The sequence below is a fragment of the Cebus imitator genome, unplaced genomic scaffold (genome assembly GCF_001604975.1).
Source record: "Cebus imitator isolate Cc_AM_T3 unplaced genomic scaffold, Cebus_imitator-1.0 Scaffold45, whole genome shotgun sequence".
In the NCBI taxonomy this organism is placed as follows: domain Eukaryota; kingdom Metazoa; phylum Chordata; class Mammalia; order Primates; family Cebidae; genus Cebus; species Cebus imitator.
This window is the reverse complement of record NW_016107360.1, coordinates 14,899,982-14,914,896: the sequence shown is the minus strand read 5'-3', so window position 1 is coordinate 14,914,896 and position 14,915 is coordinate 14,899,982. Positions and strand designations below refer to the sequence as shown.

Sequence of the window (14,915 nt, the reverse complement as noted above, 5' to 3'; positions counted from 1 at the left end):
ACCTAAATAAAGGAGTCTCCTGTAATCAGCACTGCAGAGGGACACAGCTCCTGAGCTGCTAGTGTCCTGAGCCCCAGGAGCACAAGGAAGCTGGGGACAGGCTGCTGTCCCGTGCTGGTGGCGCTCCTAGGCTTCTCCCTGGGCCAGGGCAGACACAGCAGGGGTACATCCCCTGGTTCCTGTGTGTACACACCCACCTCTGCACAGCCCCCTCAGTGTCCCAACCGCAGCACTCACTGGGCACAGAGTGGGGTACGGGGATGGCAGCTCTCACATGGGCAGCCATGAGATAGAAACCCCGGGAGGCTAGTGCTGTGCTCCTGGGCTCCTGCAGCCAACCTGTTCTTGTGAACCACTGCAGGAGAGTCCTTCACTGTGCTTTCGATATGACCCTCTCTCCCCACCCCCTTCTTCACTGGCGATGCCATTGCCCTTCTGCGTGTTCTCATCTTTTTGAAACTCATGGGATAATAGAACAAACAAGGCTCAGACTGCTACTCCCCTTCATATATCCCACTTTTCCTATTACAACTTATGCCATCTTTGCTCTGGAATGTGAGGGGCTTCACAGGCTCTGCCCACCCACATTTTCAGTCAGCCCTCTCCCCATATGCTTCCTGTCAGGTACCAGGGACCACACCCAGTCCCTAGTCCCTCTGTTTATCCCTGTCCTATTGCCCTCCCCACACCATAATGGCCAAGAGGTCCCTCCTTCTCCTTGGAAGGCTCTTTTCCCACATCTACTTGGCCAGGTCCAGCCTACTCTCCAGGTCCACCTCCATTCTCCTGGGGCCTCACCAGGGCTCTGGGGAGTGAATCACCCCATCACCTTCCCCACACCAGCCATGATCACCACAGACAGTGCACGCCACACCCTGGGCAGCAATAGAACAAAGTGTCTGGGCCCTTGACATAGGTTTGACTCCTTTTATAGAAAACCAGGTACCAGAAATGAGTCCCCGGGGCCAACCATGTCGCAGGCCTGAGTGAGGGACCATCCAGCGGGGACCAAAGGAGGGATGCAGATGAAGGCAGCAGAGACCCTGGCAACCTCCTTCCAGTACCCAGCATTCACGGCTCAGCTGGGAGGGGACATAGCAACACCCTGGGTCCCTAGCACAGTCTGGGTGGGCCCTTCATGGAAGGGGCAGGGAGGCTCTGGATGCTTCTGCAGCCATGCTGACCCAGGCTGGGGCGACGCTTTTCTCAGAGACTTGCCCCAGAAGCCTGGGATTCATCTGTCATCCTCGGTGATGAGTGGTGGACCACAGGGTTTACCCATATCCAGCGTCACAGGATGGGGTCTGAGCCATTCCAGTTCACTGATGCCCCCTTCCACCTAAGTGTAGAGTGAGGAGAGAGAGACAGAGAGAGAAAGAGAGATCAAGCTTCAGAGGCCCAGATGAGAGCCCATCTCTTTCCTCCACTTCCTGAAGGTTTTGTCTTGGAGGCTTCGAATAGTTCAGTTTCCATCCTGCTCATCCCAGCCCTCCAAACTCACACAGAAAACCACACACCAGTCTCTTATGAAACACAAATACACCCAGGACCCCAGAGAGTAATGGAGAGGGCAGGTGGCAGGTGATGCATTCTTTTGTGCCACAACCTATTTTGCGCCTGGCACCGCTGGCCCCTCCACTGACATGAATGATCCACATACATCTGGACCAGCCGCTCTCCAGTGGGGCCCGATGGTTGGCACTATAGAAGCACCTGTGCAGTCCTAGATATGGCTGAGTGCAGAACAATGGGGAGAGAGAGTGGGGGGGGGGCCGGGAAGCTGGCAGGACCTTGTAAGGTAAGGGTTCTGGGCTTTACTGAGAGTCACAGAAAGGTAGTGAAGGGCTGTGAGCAGTAACAGGACAGCTTTTTGTCTGTTTGCTTTTTACCAGAAGAAGCACAGAGTATAACTAAATTGTGGTCCAGGGTTAGAGACAACTGAGTAAAAGTTCAGCTGCAAAACAAAAGTTAGGAAATGTCATGGTCAGTAACAGTAACTAACACTTGATTTTAACACGTGGTGCTAATTTTCTAAAAACACTCAGAGGAATCAAATTTATAGACGATGGAGTGCTTATGTTAAATCTGGCACTAGGTACATTATACGTATACAGATATCCTAAGACACTATATGAACTAGCAAACAGATGTTGCATCTCTCACAGCAGTTCTATGGTGCAGTTTGAGGCTGGAATTCATAAATGCTTTCTAAAGCATGAGGTTTGGGCAGGGAACAGACATCTTGTTTTCAAAATCTTTAGATTGAAGAAAATCTAACTGCCATGGAGGAAGAAAAAGGGGAAGCTTTTCTCACTTCAACTGAACTGTACATCTACATCCAGAAAGTCTAGGACTCCTGACATTGGAACTGCGAAAAGAAGGGTGTGAAGAGGTTCTCTCAAAGTAACACAGTTGCATTTTGCAACAGAAGGCCTGGAAGTACCAAGAGGTCTCAGTCAATGGTTCATCCTGAACCCACTCTTCCCCATCTTTATGACACAGCCTAGACTTCTACTGAATCTTTCTTCCTTTCTTAGGCTTCTGCTCTTTGTCTTTCTTCAAGTCAGTGCTTTGCTTCAATTGCCACATCAAAGTCTCTCATTTTTTGGTTGAAAGTGTCCCGTCCAGAGGCAGCAAGGTTCATACTCACTCCGTTCTTCCAACTCACTTTCCTCTTGGTTACAGACAACTTCTCTGTAAAGACTGAATTTTCCCCCCGCATATTCTGAATACTTTATACCATTCCATTTCTCTTCAAATGAGCAAAAAGATTTCTTGTCATTTGGAGAAAAACATCTTAGTGGAAATTCTGTGCTTCTTGTTCCCATAGAAAGGTTTGGTGTGGAAGATATTTGCATACAGCCCATTTGGGAGCATTTATATTGCATTCTCCTCCTGGCTCCACCCAGGGTTCTGTGAGGATAGATCGCGCATACCATCAGAGAATGGGAGAATGTCACGTTCATCCTTGTTTAGACACAAGACGCAGTCCTGCCCTATATTGTGCTCCCTAGTCAACAGCCCAAGAAATTTTGATTTGTCCCAATAGGAATGCTGAATTGTATCTTCTTGTTAAAACACTTGGCATAAAAGGTTCAAACGGGTGGATGCTGGAAAACACACTCAGCCAGGAATGTTACACTGTTTGGGGCAACTGTGTCCCAAACTTCCTCTGCATCTTCCTCCATGTCATTTGGTGATGTCCAGTGATGCTGAAAGATCTCACCCAAAATCGGGTTGGATGGCCTTTTGGCAACCAATCCTTATCTGCCTACATGAGAGCGTTTACCACCTTGAACCATCTGGTTCCTGGGATCCTTCTGGTCACAAATGCTTAGAAACGGATCTGGATGTGCAAAAAAAAAAAAAAATCTGCATACATTTTTAAAAGAGATTTTTCAAGAACAAATACTAAAAGAACTACCTTAGTGAGATCCATCCCCAGTCTAATCTGTGACAAGAAGTGCACAGTAACACTCTTATGTTCATCCACAACCCCACCTCCGCTTCATCATCAATCGTTTTGAAGTGAAAAGGCCAGCATCATCACTTGTTCCATGGGATGTGGAAGAATTAAGTGCTTCTACGGTATTCAAGTGCTTCAGACTATTTACTGGGCTTCTGTGTGTCAAGCGGATCCAGAGGAGTCTATTGGGTTTTGGGGTTGGGCCACTTTGATGGAATTTATTCACATCATAGCATTCATCTTCACTGCTCAAATAAGAGACACAGGGGCTATATTTGGAGACAGACTGGCTTGGCTTAGCAAAGTTGGACTGCTCCTCGGCGGTGAGTGCCCACTGCTACTACTATTTGGGGGTAGAGTCTGATTATGTCCTACAGTAGCTAATATAGGACCAATCAGCAGGAAAATGGCCACTGCTCTGGCTTACACAACTGAGTAGGTTCTGGAGGTAAGCAGGCTGGGAAGGCATTGTGCTGACCCCGGTTCCTGGGGACTGAATCCACCTATTACATCTGCTGGGTTAATAGCGCTTTAGCAATCTGCAGCAACACAATGAAGGTTTGAGACTTTCACTATTCTTGTTCTGTTTATCATCTTTGCAGTTTGGAGTGTGTCATTAAAAAGCTTTTATTGTTCTATTAAGATTTATGGGTAAGTGTTGAAATCTTGGACACTTAGGAACACATCAGGAATCCAGACTCCCCATGGGTAGTAGAATGGAGGCAGGAAGGAGAGCAACATCCCTGCTCTCAGCCTGGTCCCCAGGGTCCTTCGCCCCATCCCTCTGTATCTTTCTAAGCCTTTGCCCTCCTGACCCAGACAGACAAACTGAAGTACCTCCTATGAGCTCCCAATTTAGAAATTCCTTGAATCCTGGCAAGATGTTTCAGTGCAGGGGTGAGTCACACTAGTGCCACTAGACAGCATGTGTCACACCACAGTGGCTGAGTCTCACTGTCAGGCTATTGAGTTGGGCTTGGTTTTGAGGCTTTTCACAGACATAACCAACCCTCCCCATCCAGCCAACAGGTGCAAATGCAAGGAGAGTACTAGAAACACCAGAGGGAAGCAGTCTGCAATTACAATAGAAAATCAAAGCAGAGAAATGTTAAAAATTGAAAGCGATGAGCCATAACGCATGTTGTGCTTGTGTAGGGGATGAATCTAATCATTCCCCGACTGGAATGGTTCAGAAAGTCTGTGAGTCAATTACAAGGACAAGTAACAAATGCTCTGCATATGCAACCAACAACTGGGGACAGGCAGAGAAAGGGGAGGGATGAAATGGAAACACCTCTGAGGAGCAGAAGAGCAGAATCAAAGTCCCAGACTCACTCATCAGTGCTAATGCAGGAGGCGGCTGGCAGCCAGCCAAGTTTACAGCCGGGTCTCTCATCTCCTGCACCTTCGGCATTTTGGCTAATTCTTTGTTGTGGGGGCTGTCCTGTGCATTGTGAAATGTTTAGCACCCTCCCCCAGGGCTGTGACAACTAAAAATGTCCTCAGACATTGCCAAACAACCCCAGGGGCACAAAATCACCCCTCTGAGACCACTGGCTCCGTAAAAACACCATGGTCCCTGATGTTCAAGTCAACTCAAAATCACAGAGAAGGGCACTTCATGGCCAAAAATAAGGCCCTGTCTCCCCAGGGGCATCACCGCAACAGAGGGGTGGTCACCTGCCTTAACTGCTTTTCAGCGTTGATGAACAGTGTTTTTCATGCGGCAAAAGATGCCTGATAGAGCCTGTGTCAGCCAGAAGACGGCAGGCCTGAGTTCAAAGCTCCTGACTGATAGAAACACATCCAGGGACTCCTCTTGCATACTCTGGATCTCCAGACAAACAGGCCTGAGCGAAAGTTTCCATTCCCGTGCTCCAGCCATTCGGAACCAGGAGCAGTTCTAGGATGAGTCACGTGGATATCCCTTACCCGTGGGTCTTAACCCCTGCTGCGCCCTGCCAGGTCCAGCATCCTGCAGGATGGGAACCAGATTCCTCTTTGCAGAAGTGTTCTCTGACTGCCAGGCCACCCACGGGCTCCTGTCAGCACCCAGGCCAGGCTCCAAGACAAAGCTAGTTTCACCAGTGCCTGAAGCTTGGGCTCCGGGTGGAGGTGGCAGGAGGGGGTGCCGCTGCATGAACACCACCCTCCCAGGTCAGCTGCTCCTCCTGGATGCCTGCTTAGGGAGCAGCCCCACCCTCCCAGGAACTCATCGAGGAAACCATGGTCTTCGCTCAGCTTCCAAACCCTGCCTCGCCTTCGCTCTGCCTGCTCCTGAGCCCTGGCTCAACTTGCCGTCTGATTCTTCGTCCTCCCTAAGACATTCCTAGAGGCCCTTGCAGCTCACAGGAAAGGGAGTGCTCCCACGGCTCTTCTTTCAACCTCACAGCAGCTCAGGAGAGGGATCCTTAGACCCTAGGGACCGATGGGGGGAAACTAAGGCTGGGAGCAGAACCAGACCTTCTGGAGCTCACACAGTATGATGACTGCAGAGCCAGCACAGGGCAGGTGAGTGTGGACAGCAGGGCATCGGAAGAGGGCTGGCGTGGACAGGGGGGAGTGATAGCGCCAAGAGAATGCTCCTTCAATGGGTGGGAGGCACTATGGACAGAGAGCCTGGGCAAAAGGGTATCAGCATGGAAGCCGAACGGGAGGATGTGCAGGCAGTGGGGGCAGCTGAGGGAGGCGGGTGCTCTGCCTCAGCCCCTCAAAAGCACCATTCCCAGCTGGAATTACATTTTCAATTCTTGTCTGAGCCTCCAAACAGAAACATCTGTGCCCCAGCCCCAGGCTCCGGTTATGAGTTCTTTCTCCTTTCCTCTGGACTGTTGACAACCGTTTCATTTTCCTCACTCTAGCTAGACTGGAAGCATGAGAGGTCACTGTGTGTGTCTTGTTTGGAAATGACCATAAATTAGCCTGTTTTTGTTGAGATGGTTAGAGTACAATGGAGGAGGCAGGGGACAGACCCCACATTACTGACACAAGCAAAGGTAACAGGAGACTCTCTCAGGCCGAGATTTGCGTCACACCAAAGTGCAGAGACACACGGGGTCTGGGGATGGTTTGAATTAGGGTGCTCTTCTCTGAAGGCAAAACCAACAGTCTGGGCTTGTGCAATGTCACCGTGGCAACAAAGCCAGGTGGTGGGAAGTCACTGCCCGCTCAGTGACCTTCCAATGGGCTGGGACAGCAAGAGCCTACGCTGCAGTCCCTAGAGCTTGTAACTCAAGGTGTGGCTGGGACACACACCTCCGTTCTAAAGGCCCCCATCTCCCTGTCTGTAAAAGAAGAGGTGATAACAGGTGGTGCCCAAAGGCCTTTCTATAGAGCCAAGCAAGCTGCCAGCTAATCAGCTGTGTGTGTCAGGGAAGACAGGGCAACAGAGCTGGGTTTAAGGGTGGGTGGTGCATCTTTCCCTGGACTCTAACAGGGTTGATTCTGAACGTGACTTGTAGCTGATGGCAAACTCCCTGAGAGCAGGAACCAAGTCTTACTTAGCTGTTTCTTCCATACTGTCCAGCCTAAGGGTTCTATGAGGGTTGACCTGATGTGAGCGAATTCCATGTGCCCACCACCCTGGCCTACACTGCAGCCTACCCAGGAGATGGACAAGATGCTGTGGGTACACAGCTGCATCTTATCAGCAGCTTGGGCTCTGACTCCAGCCTTTGAAAAGACCCGAGTTCAGGCCGTGGCATCGTATGTATCCCCTTCCTGACACGGTGGGGCCTTCCTACAGACAGCAGAACTTACCCTCAAGAGGCCAGACCTGCTGGAAGTGGGTCCTCAGTGACCTTGGAGACCACTTTCCCTAGTCCCTTTGGGCTGAGAATCTGGGATGAAAACAGAGCACCAGCCTTTGTAATCCGACCCCTTGGACTAGGATTCCATGAGGCTGGGCCTGCTGTCTCCCATTACAGCGGTATGCTACCTGAGGGTATGGGGGCAGTGTTCTCACTCTCCACTCACCCACTCAACAGCTTTTCTAGGAATAACTGCCCAGGTGGACACACTATGACGGAGGGATTGATGGGGAAAGTGGAACAGGAAGGCAGCTGGTGTCAGCAAAGTCCTAGCAGACATGGAACACTCTGACCTGGGGATGAGGGGATAGCTAATGGAGCCAGGAAGAGGGTACCCCTGGCCCAGTGCTTATGGTGGGCCAGAGAATCAATGCCTCACTTGATACCCAGCTTCTACAAGGCAGCGGGGGTTAGGAGGGGAGGGCACTGCCCTCACCTGTCACTCACCTCGTTCTCAAAAGTGTGGTCCCGAGACCAGCAGCATCAGCATCACTTGAGAACTCCTTAAAAATGCAAATTCTTGGGCCCTACCCTGGACCTACTGAATCAAAAACTTAGAAACTCTGGGTGTGGAGCACAGCGATCTGTGTTTTAACACATTCTCCAGGTGACTCTGATGCCCCTGAAGCTTGAAGACCACTGCTCTGGAGCAAACCTTCTCCATGCATGAGCCACAAATGCATAGGGGCTCCCCTCAGCCCATGTGCCACGCAAATAGAACTATTTTCCATCCACGACTGCTCACGGAGATGCTGGGGCTCAGCCTTGTCCCAGCTTACACAACACTGCGCAGATGTAAAGGCAAGGAAGGGCAGGGCCCCGGCCCAAATCATGCAGCCTCTCTGCTTCCCACATCATCTCCCTACCACCTGCTTCCAAGTGGCCAAGGGGCAGGGAAAGGAAGTCCTGGGCGATGGAGGCAGCCGATAGAAGAGGAAGAGGTGCTTCAGGCCCATGTACACACACTAAGACTCTTACTTTGGACTGAGCTCCATACAGGCCAAAGCCCCAGCTCAATCACAAACAACTGCCAGTTACGGCTGAGCCCAAGGGGTCCAATCCTGGGCCCACACTGGGAGGTTCTTGGAGAGTCACAGTGGAATAATTTCTGGGGAAAAAGGAGTTACTCCAGAAGAGGCAGTGGAGAGGTCTCAAGTGGTGGGCCACCCCCTGGGAGGGGTACAGAGACACAGAGTCAGATGGAGGCCTTCAGAGAGGGTCCCAGGAGTTCCAGAGGCCAGCAGAGGCTGTGTCCAGCATGTAGTCAGAGCCCTGCTCAGCAGGCCCACCTGCAGGAAGGATGCCCTGTGGCCTCCCACACTGTCCTGCACAGATGCCAAGGCTGGTGTCACCTCCTGTCCCCACTGCTGCCTTTCTCTCATCACTTTGAATGAGTGGCCCTTTGTACATGAAAGGAAAGTGACCTGCAGGTGTCCTTAATCCTCCTGATGAAAGAACCATTGGCACATGACTCTGCAAGAATGCTTCATCACTGGCTCAGGGGGCGGGCAGGTGGATGGATGGACGGACGGACGGATGGAAGAATAAACAGACAAAGCACATTGAGGATGTCTCAGTGTTCCTCCCACCTCCCCTTCTTGGTGTTTCCAGCATGTGAACAGTTCTCTCTCTTTCTCTGCAGTTCCTCTCAAGGGCTCACTCGCCTGTGGTGGGCATCAACCCTAAGCTCGCTGTGCCCCCTGGATCTCGGGCAGTCAACATTGCAGGGCCTTGCCATTTTCCATTCCCCTGCCCCAACCCCAACCATTTCACAGGCAGAGAAATGGAGCTTCTCTGAGGTCACAGCAAATCAGGAGTGGCTGAGGTTATCACAGTGAACACGAGCACTGTGGAGCACTTAGTAATGTCCCAGGCACTCTTCACAAGGTCCGGTGAGCTAGATACACATCACCCCCATTTTACAGATGACTAAGTGAGGTGCAGGAAGGTGAGGTCCAGTGGCTCGCAGCAGGGCTGGAACCCAGGCAACTTCTCTCCAGAGTCCACACTCATATAAAGGCCACCAGTTCCACTGCTCCCCAGAAGGGACTAGGATCCAGGCCTCTCCCTCCCAGGCTGCTCTTCTCATTAATGCTGAGGACCCCGGATGGTACTCACCACATTTGGCTGCTGCTGCCTTGAGGGAGGAGGGGCTCCAAGAGGTGCCTATTTAGCCCCACCCCCCAACACGAGGACAGCCTCGGAAGCTGTCAAGACACATCACCACTGCACATCTCACCGAACCTGGGCCCCAGTGACCACAAGTGGAGAAAGCTGTGTCTTTCCAGTAACCACACACCTTTGAATCAGGGCGGTCCCGGAACCTATCCACCTTCTTGCAGGCCTGACCGCCCCCAACCATGGCTCCTCAAAGCTATGCAGGGCGAGGCTCTAAGCCAGAGAGGGGCTTGACTCACTTGGTTCTGATGCAGAGCTCAAGGGGTGGGACAAGGTCGTTGTCTGTGTCCTCAGAGATGGTTTGGGTGGTATCTGGGAAGGAGGAGAGAGGCACACACACGTCACTCAGGGCCCTGCACTCACCCTGCGGTCAGCACAGACCACTCCCGGGACCTGACCCCTTTAGTCCCTGTCCCCTCCTCTCCATCTCAACTGGACCCGCCCTCATCCCTGACATCCATTCTCACCTGCACAACTCACTAGTCCCCACCCCTATAAGCTACACAATACTCTTTCTAAAAACATCCGATTTCATCACCCCGATTCCAAAACCTTCCATGGCTTCCAACTGCCTGACGAAATTCAAACTTGTCATGATAGTATTCAGGGTTCTTTACCATGTGGTGTAGGCTTCACCCAACATCCTTAATGCCACCCACTGCTCAAGGCCCAGCTCTGGCTGCCTCCTGCAGGAAGGCCCTGCTGGCATTCGCCCTCTGATCCTCCACAGTCTGGACGGTGCAGTGAGTCTGCACTGCTCTCTGTCACAAGGGGTGGCAATGGATATGAAGGCTGGTTCTGTGACCAGCCTGGGGGCTCCCTGGGGATGGTGGTAGGGGCCGCACCAATAGTCAGCCGGATCTGCTCCTGCTGGTTGGCCAGGCCATCGTAGTAGTATAAGTCAAAGAGCCTCTCGGTCCTCCAGTCACGCAGGAGCCCTGGCTGCAGGCTGAAGAGGACGCTGAAGTGGCTCTCGCTGCACACCACCCAGATGGGGAACCTCGGGGTCTTCAGGAAGCAGCCAACCTAGATGAGGAAGAGGCCTGATGTGAAGTGTCCCCAGGGAAAGGGGCCAGGGCATTTTTCTGTCTGACCCAAGGCAGGGCTGACCTGAGGAGGCCCTGTTGAAGATCACATCTGTGTCTGATGCTGGGAGCTCCCCATGCTGCTCAGGCCACTGTGCTGTTTCCCAGGACCACCCCTGCCCTGCCACCCTACCCGCTGCTGCTCGTACGGCCTCTGTCATACAGACCCAAGACCTGGCATCAGCCGCCCCCTCATCCCCCACATCTAGTGGTTCCCAGTACTGCCCATTCTACATCCAAGAGCTCCCCCACTGCCAGCCTTTCCTCCTCAGATCTACTCAGCCTCCAACTGCACCACAGCAGTGACCTCCAAACTAATTCTTCCCACACCCCCCAAGCAAATCCAGCTTGTCCACTGGCCTAGAGCTTGCTTGCCCTTGGACAGCCTGCATCTCCCAAATCCCTCGCTGGAGCAGAAATGGTTTCCCCCTTCCAGCTCCCCAGGGGCACATCACTGGTTGCCCACCCACCTCAGCCTCATGCTCGACAGACTATACCCTGAAGTGCCAGGAGGCCAGGGACTAGAACTGTTCTGTAAAGACAGGTAGGAATGGAGCCTTGGGGAGCCGGGAGAGAAGGGTCTCAGTGAGAAGTCTGGGGGGGTTCCAGGAATGGAGGGCCAGAGAAATTCAGGGTGCAGCAGGGCACTGAGCTTGAGGCAACACTTGGATAAGGAACATTCCGAGCAGGGGAATTTCATGCTGGCAGTGTGTTTGGGGACGACAGATATGGAGGAATAAGCACCAGGGCCCTCAGCACATCGCTAGCCTCTTGCCTGCAATGGGAAGAGGAGTGACAAGGGCCCCCTGTGAAGCCCTGAACGCCTGGCCTCTGTGCACTCTCCCCCAGTCCCCCAGGAAACGACTCATTGGGTGGCGCCTCTCCGGACCCTGGGCCCTGGTTTACTCAGCTATGTACGTGCCACGGGCCAGGCTGATTCTGGCCTAATCCCCACTAGCCCCAGGGAGATGTTTGCATGCTCAGGTATTTATAGCTACAGCCTGTGGATTAAAGAAAGAATGGGAATTATTTTTCCAGTGGGGAGAAGGGCATACTTTTTCCAGAGCCCTTTACAGGAGAGTGGTCGGGCAGCTCCCGTCTCGGGCTGGGATGTCTCTGACAGAGGGGCTGTGCTCTGAAGGGCCTGAGCCAGGTCCCCAGTGAAATGCCTGCCCGTTTAAAGCTGCCTCCTCCAGAAGGCACGAGGACAATCTTTACAATGTGCTCAACCTTTTCCTAAGGTTCTGGTGTCCCCTCCCCCCGCCCCGAGGCCTCCCCCCAGCGCTGTGTGACATTCAAGTGGACTGCAGAGCTCGTTCCTTAGTGAAATGTGGGGGAATTAGATGTCTTACAGGACGTGGCTGGACGTGCCTAAACCCCATGTAAACCTGACTTCCATTCCACACTTCAAAGAGGCTTTTCTGGTGAGAGCATCACCAGGAACAGGGAACTCTGACACAGGGAACCAGCATTCATTCAGGGCAGGGAGAGAGTCCGGAAGCCAACCAGGGAGCAGGCCTTTGCATAATCAACCACCCTGTATTTTCCAACAGAGGGACAAAAGCGCAGCTTGCCACACAGAAATAACAGTCAAGAGATTAAGGGGAAAAAGCTGCCCAGAGAGTTTATAAATGAGTTTCCTCATTCAGGAGCCTCTTTCCAAGTGGGTGACATTTTCCAGAGATGAAATTCACTGCCTTTGAATTCTTGGGTAACCAAAGGCTTGAGGTGAGGTCGGGGTCAGGGAGTGGGGGGGGACCACATTTCCTACAGCACAGTCTGAGGCTCTCTCCTGGTGAGTGAACATGCAGCACGATTACGGATTACTTAATCTTCTGGGGTGGGGGTTGTGAATGGCCCAAAGCCATCTGTGGACAGCCAGGTTAGAAGCACTCACTTAAAAGGATCAGCATTTACTTGCATAGAGCCATGGTGTGTCATTTCTAAGGAGAGCAGTGCGGACACAGTGCTAAAGGAAGCAAGAACAGTGCTGTCCTTATGGAGCTTACCAGATAGAAGGGGGTGACACAGTAATTAAATCAAACTCAGACATTTCCACAGCACCTCAGTGTGTCCAAGATGCCCTCAGATTCACCATGATTATTTTTGTATCACTAAGTAAGAAAGAAAAAGCAGGTGTGTCAAAGTCTGATACATCATCAACTGTAATAATGCATCAACATTTCAGAACTGCTCAAATGTGGGAAAGTTTGCATCTTAAAGGTGATGAAATGTGATGCTTAAAATCCAGGGGAGGCCTATGAAGGAAAGAATCAAGATGCCCTGATGGCGCCTGACAAGATAGGGAGGTGACAATGAGAGGTACCCCCTACTTAGATGGGGTTATGAGAGCAGGAAAGGCTGCCTTTTAGGAAGTAACGTTTAAGTCACAACGATGAGAGGAAAAAGCTAGGCAGGTGGAGGGTGCAGCGTGTGCAAAGGACCGGAGGCGGGAGGGAGGCCGAGAGAAGCCCCAGCTTGCAGGTGAGAGTGGCGTGGGCTGAGTCAGAAGAGGAAAACAGGTGCAGGTCTGGCAGGGCCTTGGGGCTGGTGGGAAGTTTTGGATTTTAGTTTCTGCATTAGTCTGCTCAGGCTGCCATAACAAATACCACGGACTGGGCAGCATAAACAGCAGACATTTATTATCTCACAGTTCTGGAGGCTGGAGGTCCGAGATGTCACCAGGGCTGTTTCTTAAGGCCTCGCTCCTGGGCTAGCAGATGGCTGCCTTCTCCATGCCTTCCTTCACAAGGCCTTCCTGCTGTGTGAGCCTGTGTCCTAACCTCCTCTACTTAGGGGGATAGCAGCCATACTCCATTGGGACCCACCCTAGTGACTTCATTTTACCTTAATCATTTCCTTAAAGGCCTTTTCTCCGAATACAGTTATTAATACATTCTGAGGTAATGGGGGTCAGGGTTTCAACACAGGAATTTTGGGGAGACACAGTTCAGCTCACAACAGTCTTAGAGGACCGGAAAACCACTGAGGGTCCAGAGAATATGATATGATCATGTCCGTATTTTTAAAGATCACACTGGCTTCAGTGAAGGGACAGACTGGAAAGGCGGAAATCAGTGGGGAAAGGAGTTGAATTCAGCCTGGCTGTCACAGGTGTCGAAATCAGCGAAGCCGGTGGCTCTGACCTGGTGAAAGTGGACAGGCTTAAGAAATGACTTCGGGGGAGGCACATGTCCTCCTGATGGAGTGGCTGTGCTCCTGGCTGAGTAAATGTGTGCATGGTGCCCATCTCTGAGCTGGGGAAGGTGGGAGGAGGATGGACCTTTCTAAATTCTGTCTGCCAAGCTATTTTCCTTTGGGTTCTTTCATGAAGACAGCAATGAACATGCCTTACTGGTCATGAAAGAAATTCTGAGGCTAAACTCCCCATCCCACCCCATCCCTCTTGTACTGTCAATCCCCCATAACCACCATGACCATTAGCATGGAGGGGCTTGGCCTCCAACTGTAGCCTAGAATGCAGTCCAACCCTCACTGCTGAGCCTTGTCCTGGGCCAGCTGTGGGACTGATGGAGGGAGCCGGAAGTCAGACGGGCAAGACCAGCCTGGTGGGGTCACAGATAGCCCATGGAGGTCCTACAGGACACAGCCAGGCCAGGTCAGGAGTCCAGTTACTTATGGCAGGGGGTGAGTTTCTCCAGCCCAGAGTTTCATCAGTTTCCCCCAGGTACACCCCGAGTATGGGTCATCTGAGCAATTCACTTTTAGGTAGGACCTTCTCCTTCTCTCACATCCTCAGTGAGGGCCCCAGGACCCCAGGCTGCAGTGAGAAGCCTGGAGACAGGCTGCAAGCAGGGGGGCCTTCACCTGCTAGTGAGTGAACACCATGGACGTCACAGCCCAGGCTGTTCCAAATGCCAATCTTCCCCTTGGCTATGTCTGTGCTGCCTGAGGAGAGGGCCAGGCCAGGCCACAGCAGGGGTCCTGGCTCTGAGACCAGATCCGGGCTGGGGTACTGAACCCCCCTGGACTCCCTCTATGTCCAATGTGGCTAATTGTGTAGGGCCCAAGGGACCTGGGGACAGAAGGGATAGAAGGTGGTGTTGAAGAAGAGTTGAAAGGGGCCAGACGCGGTGGCTTACGTCTGTAATCCTAGCATTTTGGGAGGCTGAGGTGGGTGGATCACTTGAGGTCAGGAGTTCAAGACCAGCCTGGCCAATATGATGAAACCCCATCTCTACTAAAAAATACAAAAATACAAAAAGCTGGGTGTGCTGGCATGTGCCTATAATCCTAGCTACTTGGGAGGCTGAGGCAGGAGACTCGCTTGAACCCAGGAGGCAGAGGTTGTAGGGAGCTGAGATCGTGCCACTGCACTCCAGCCTGGGTGACAGAGTGAGACCCTGTCTCAAAAAA

The 14,915-nt window shown here is 52.2% G+C and overlaps 1 protein-coding gene across 3 annotated transcripts in view; it reads right to left on the bottom strand.

The window, feature by feature from the left end:
• Positions 1-911: 911 nt before the first annotated feature.
• Positions 912-14,915, bottom strand: part of MINDY4 (MINDY lysine 48 deubiquitinase 4) — a 127,746-nt gene continuing 113,742 nt past the window's right edge. For all 3 annotated transcript variants that reach the window (XM_017527107.2, XM_037737943.1, XM_037737944.1), the window contains 3 exons: positions 10,299-10,479; positions 9,693-9,765; positions 912-1,339 (listed from right to left, as the gene is read on the bottom strand). In XM_017527107.2, the coding sequence (XP_017382596.1) occupies positions 1,291-1,339; positions 9,693-9,765; positions 10,299-10,479 (303 nt within the window). In that variant the 3' untranslated portion in view covers positions 912-1,290. The remainder of the gene's footprint in view (positions 1,340-9,692; positions 9,766-10,298; positions 10,480-14,915) is intronic.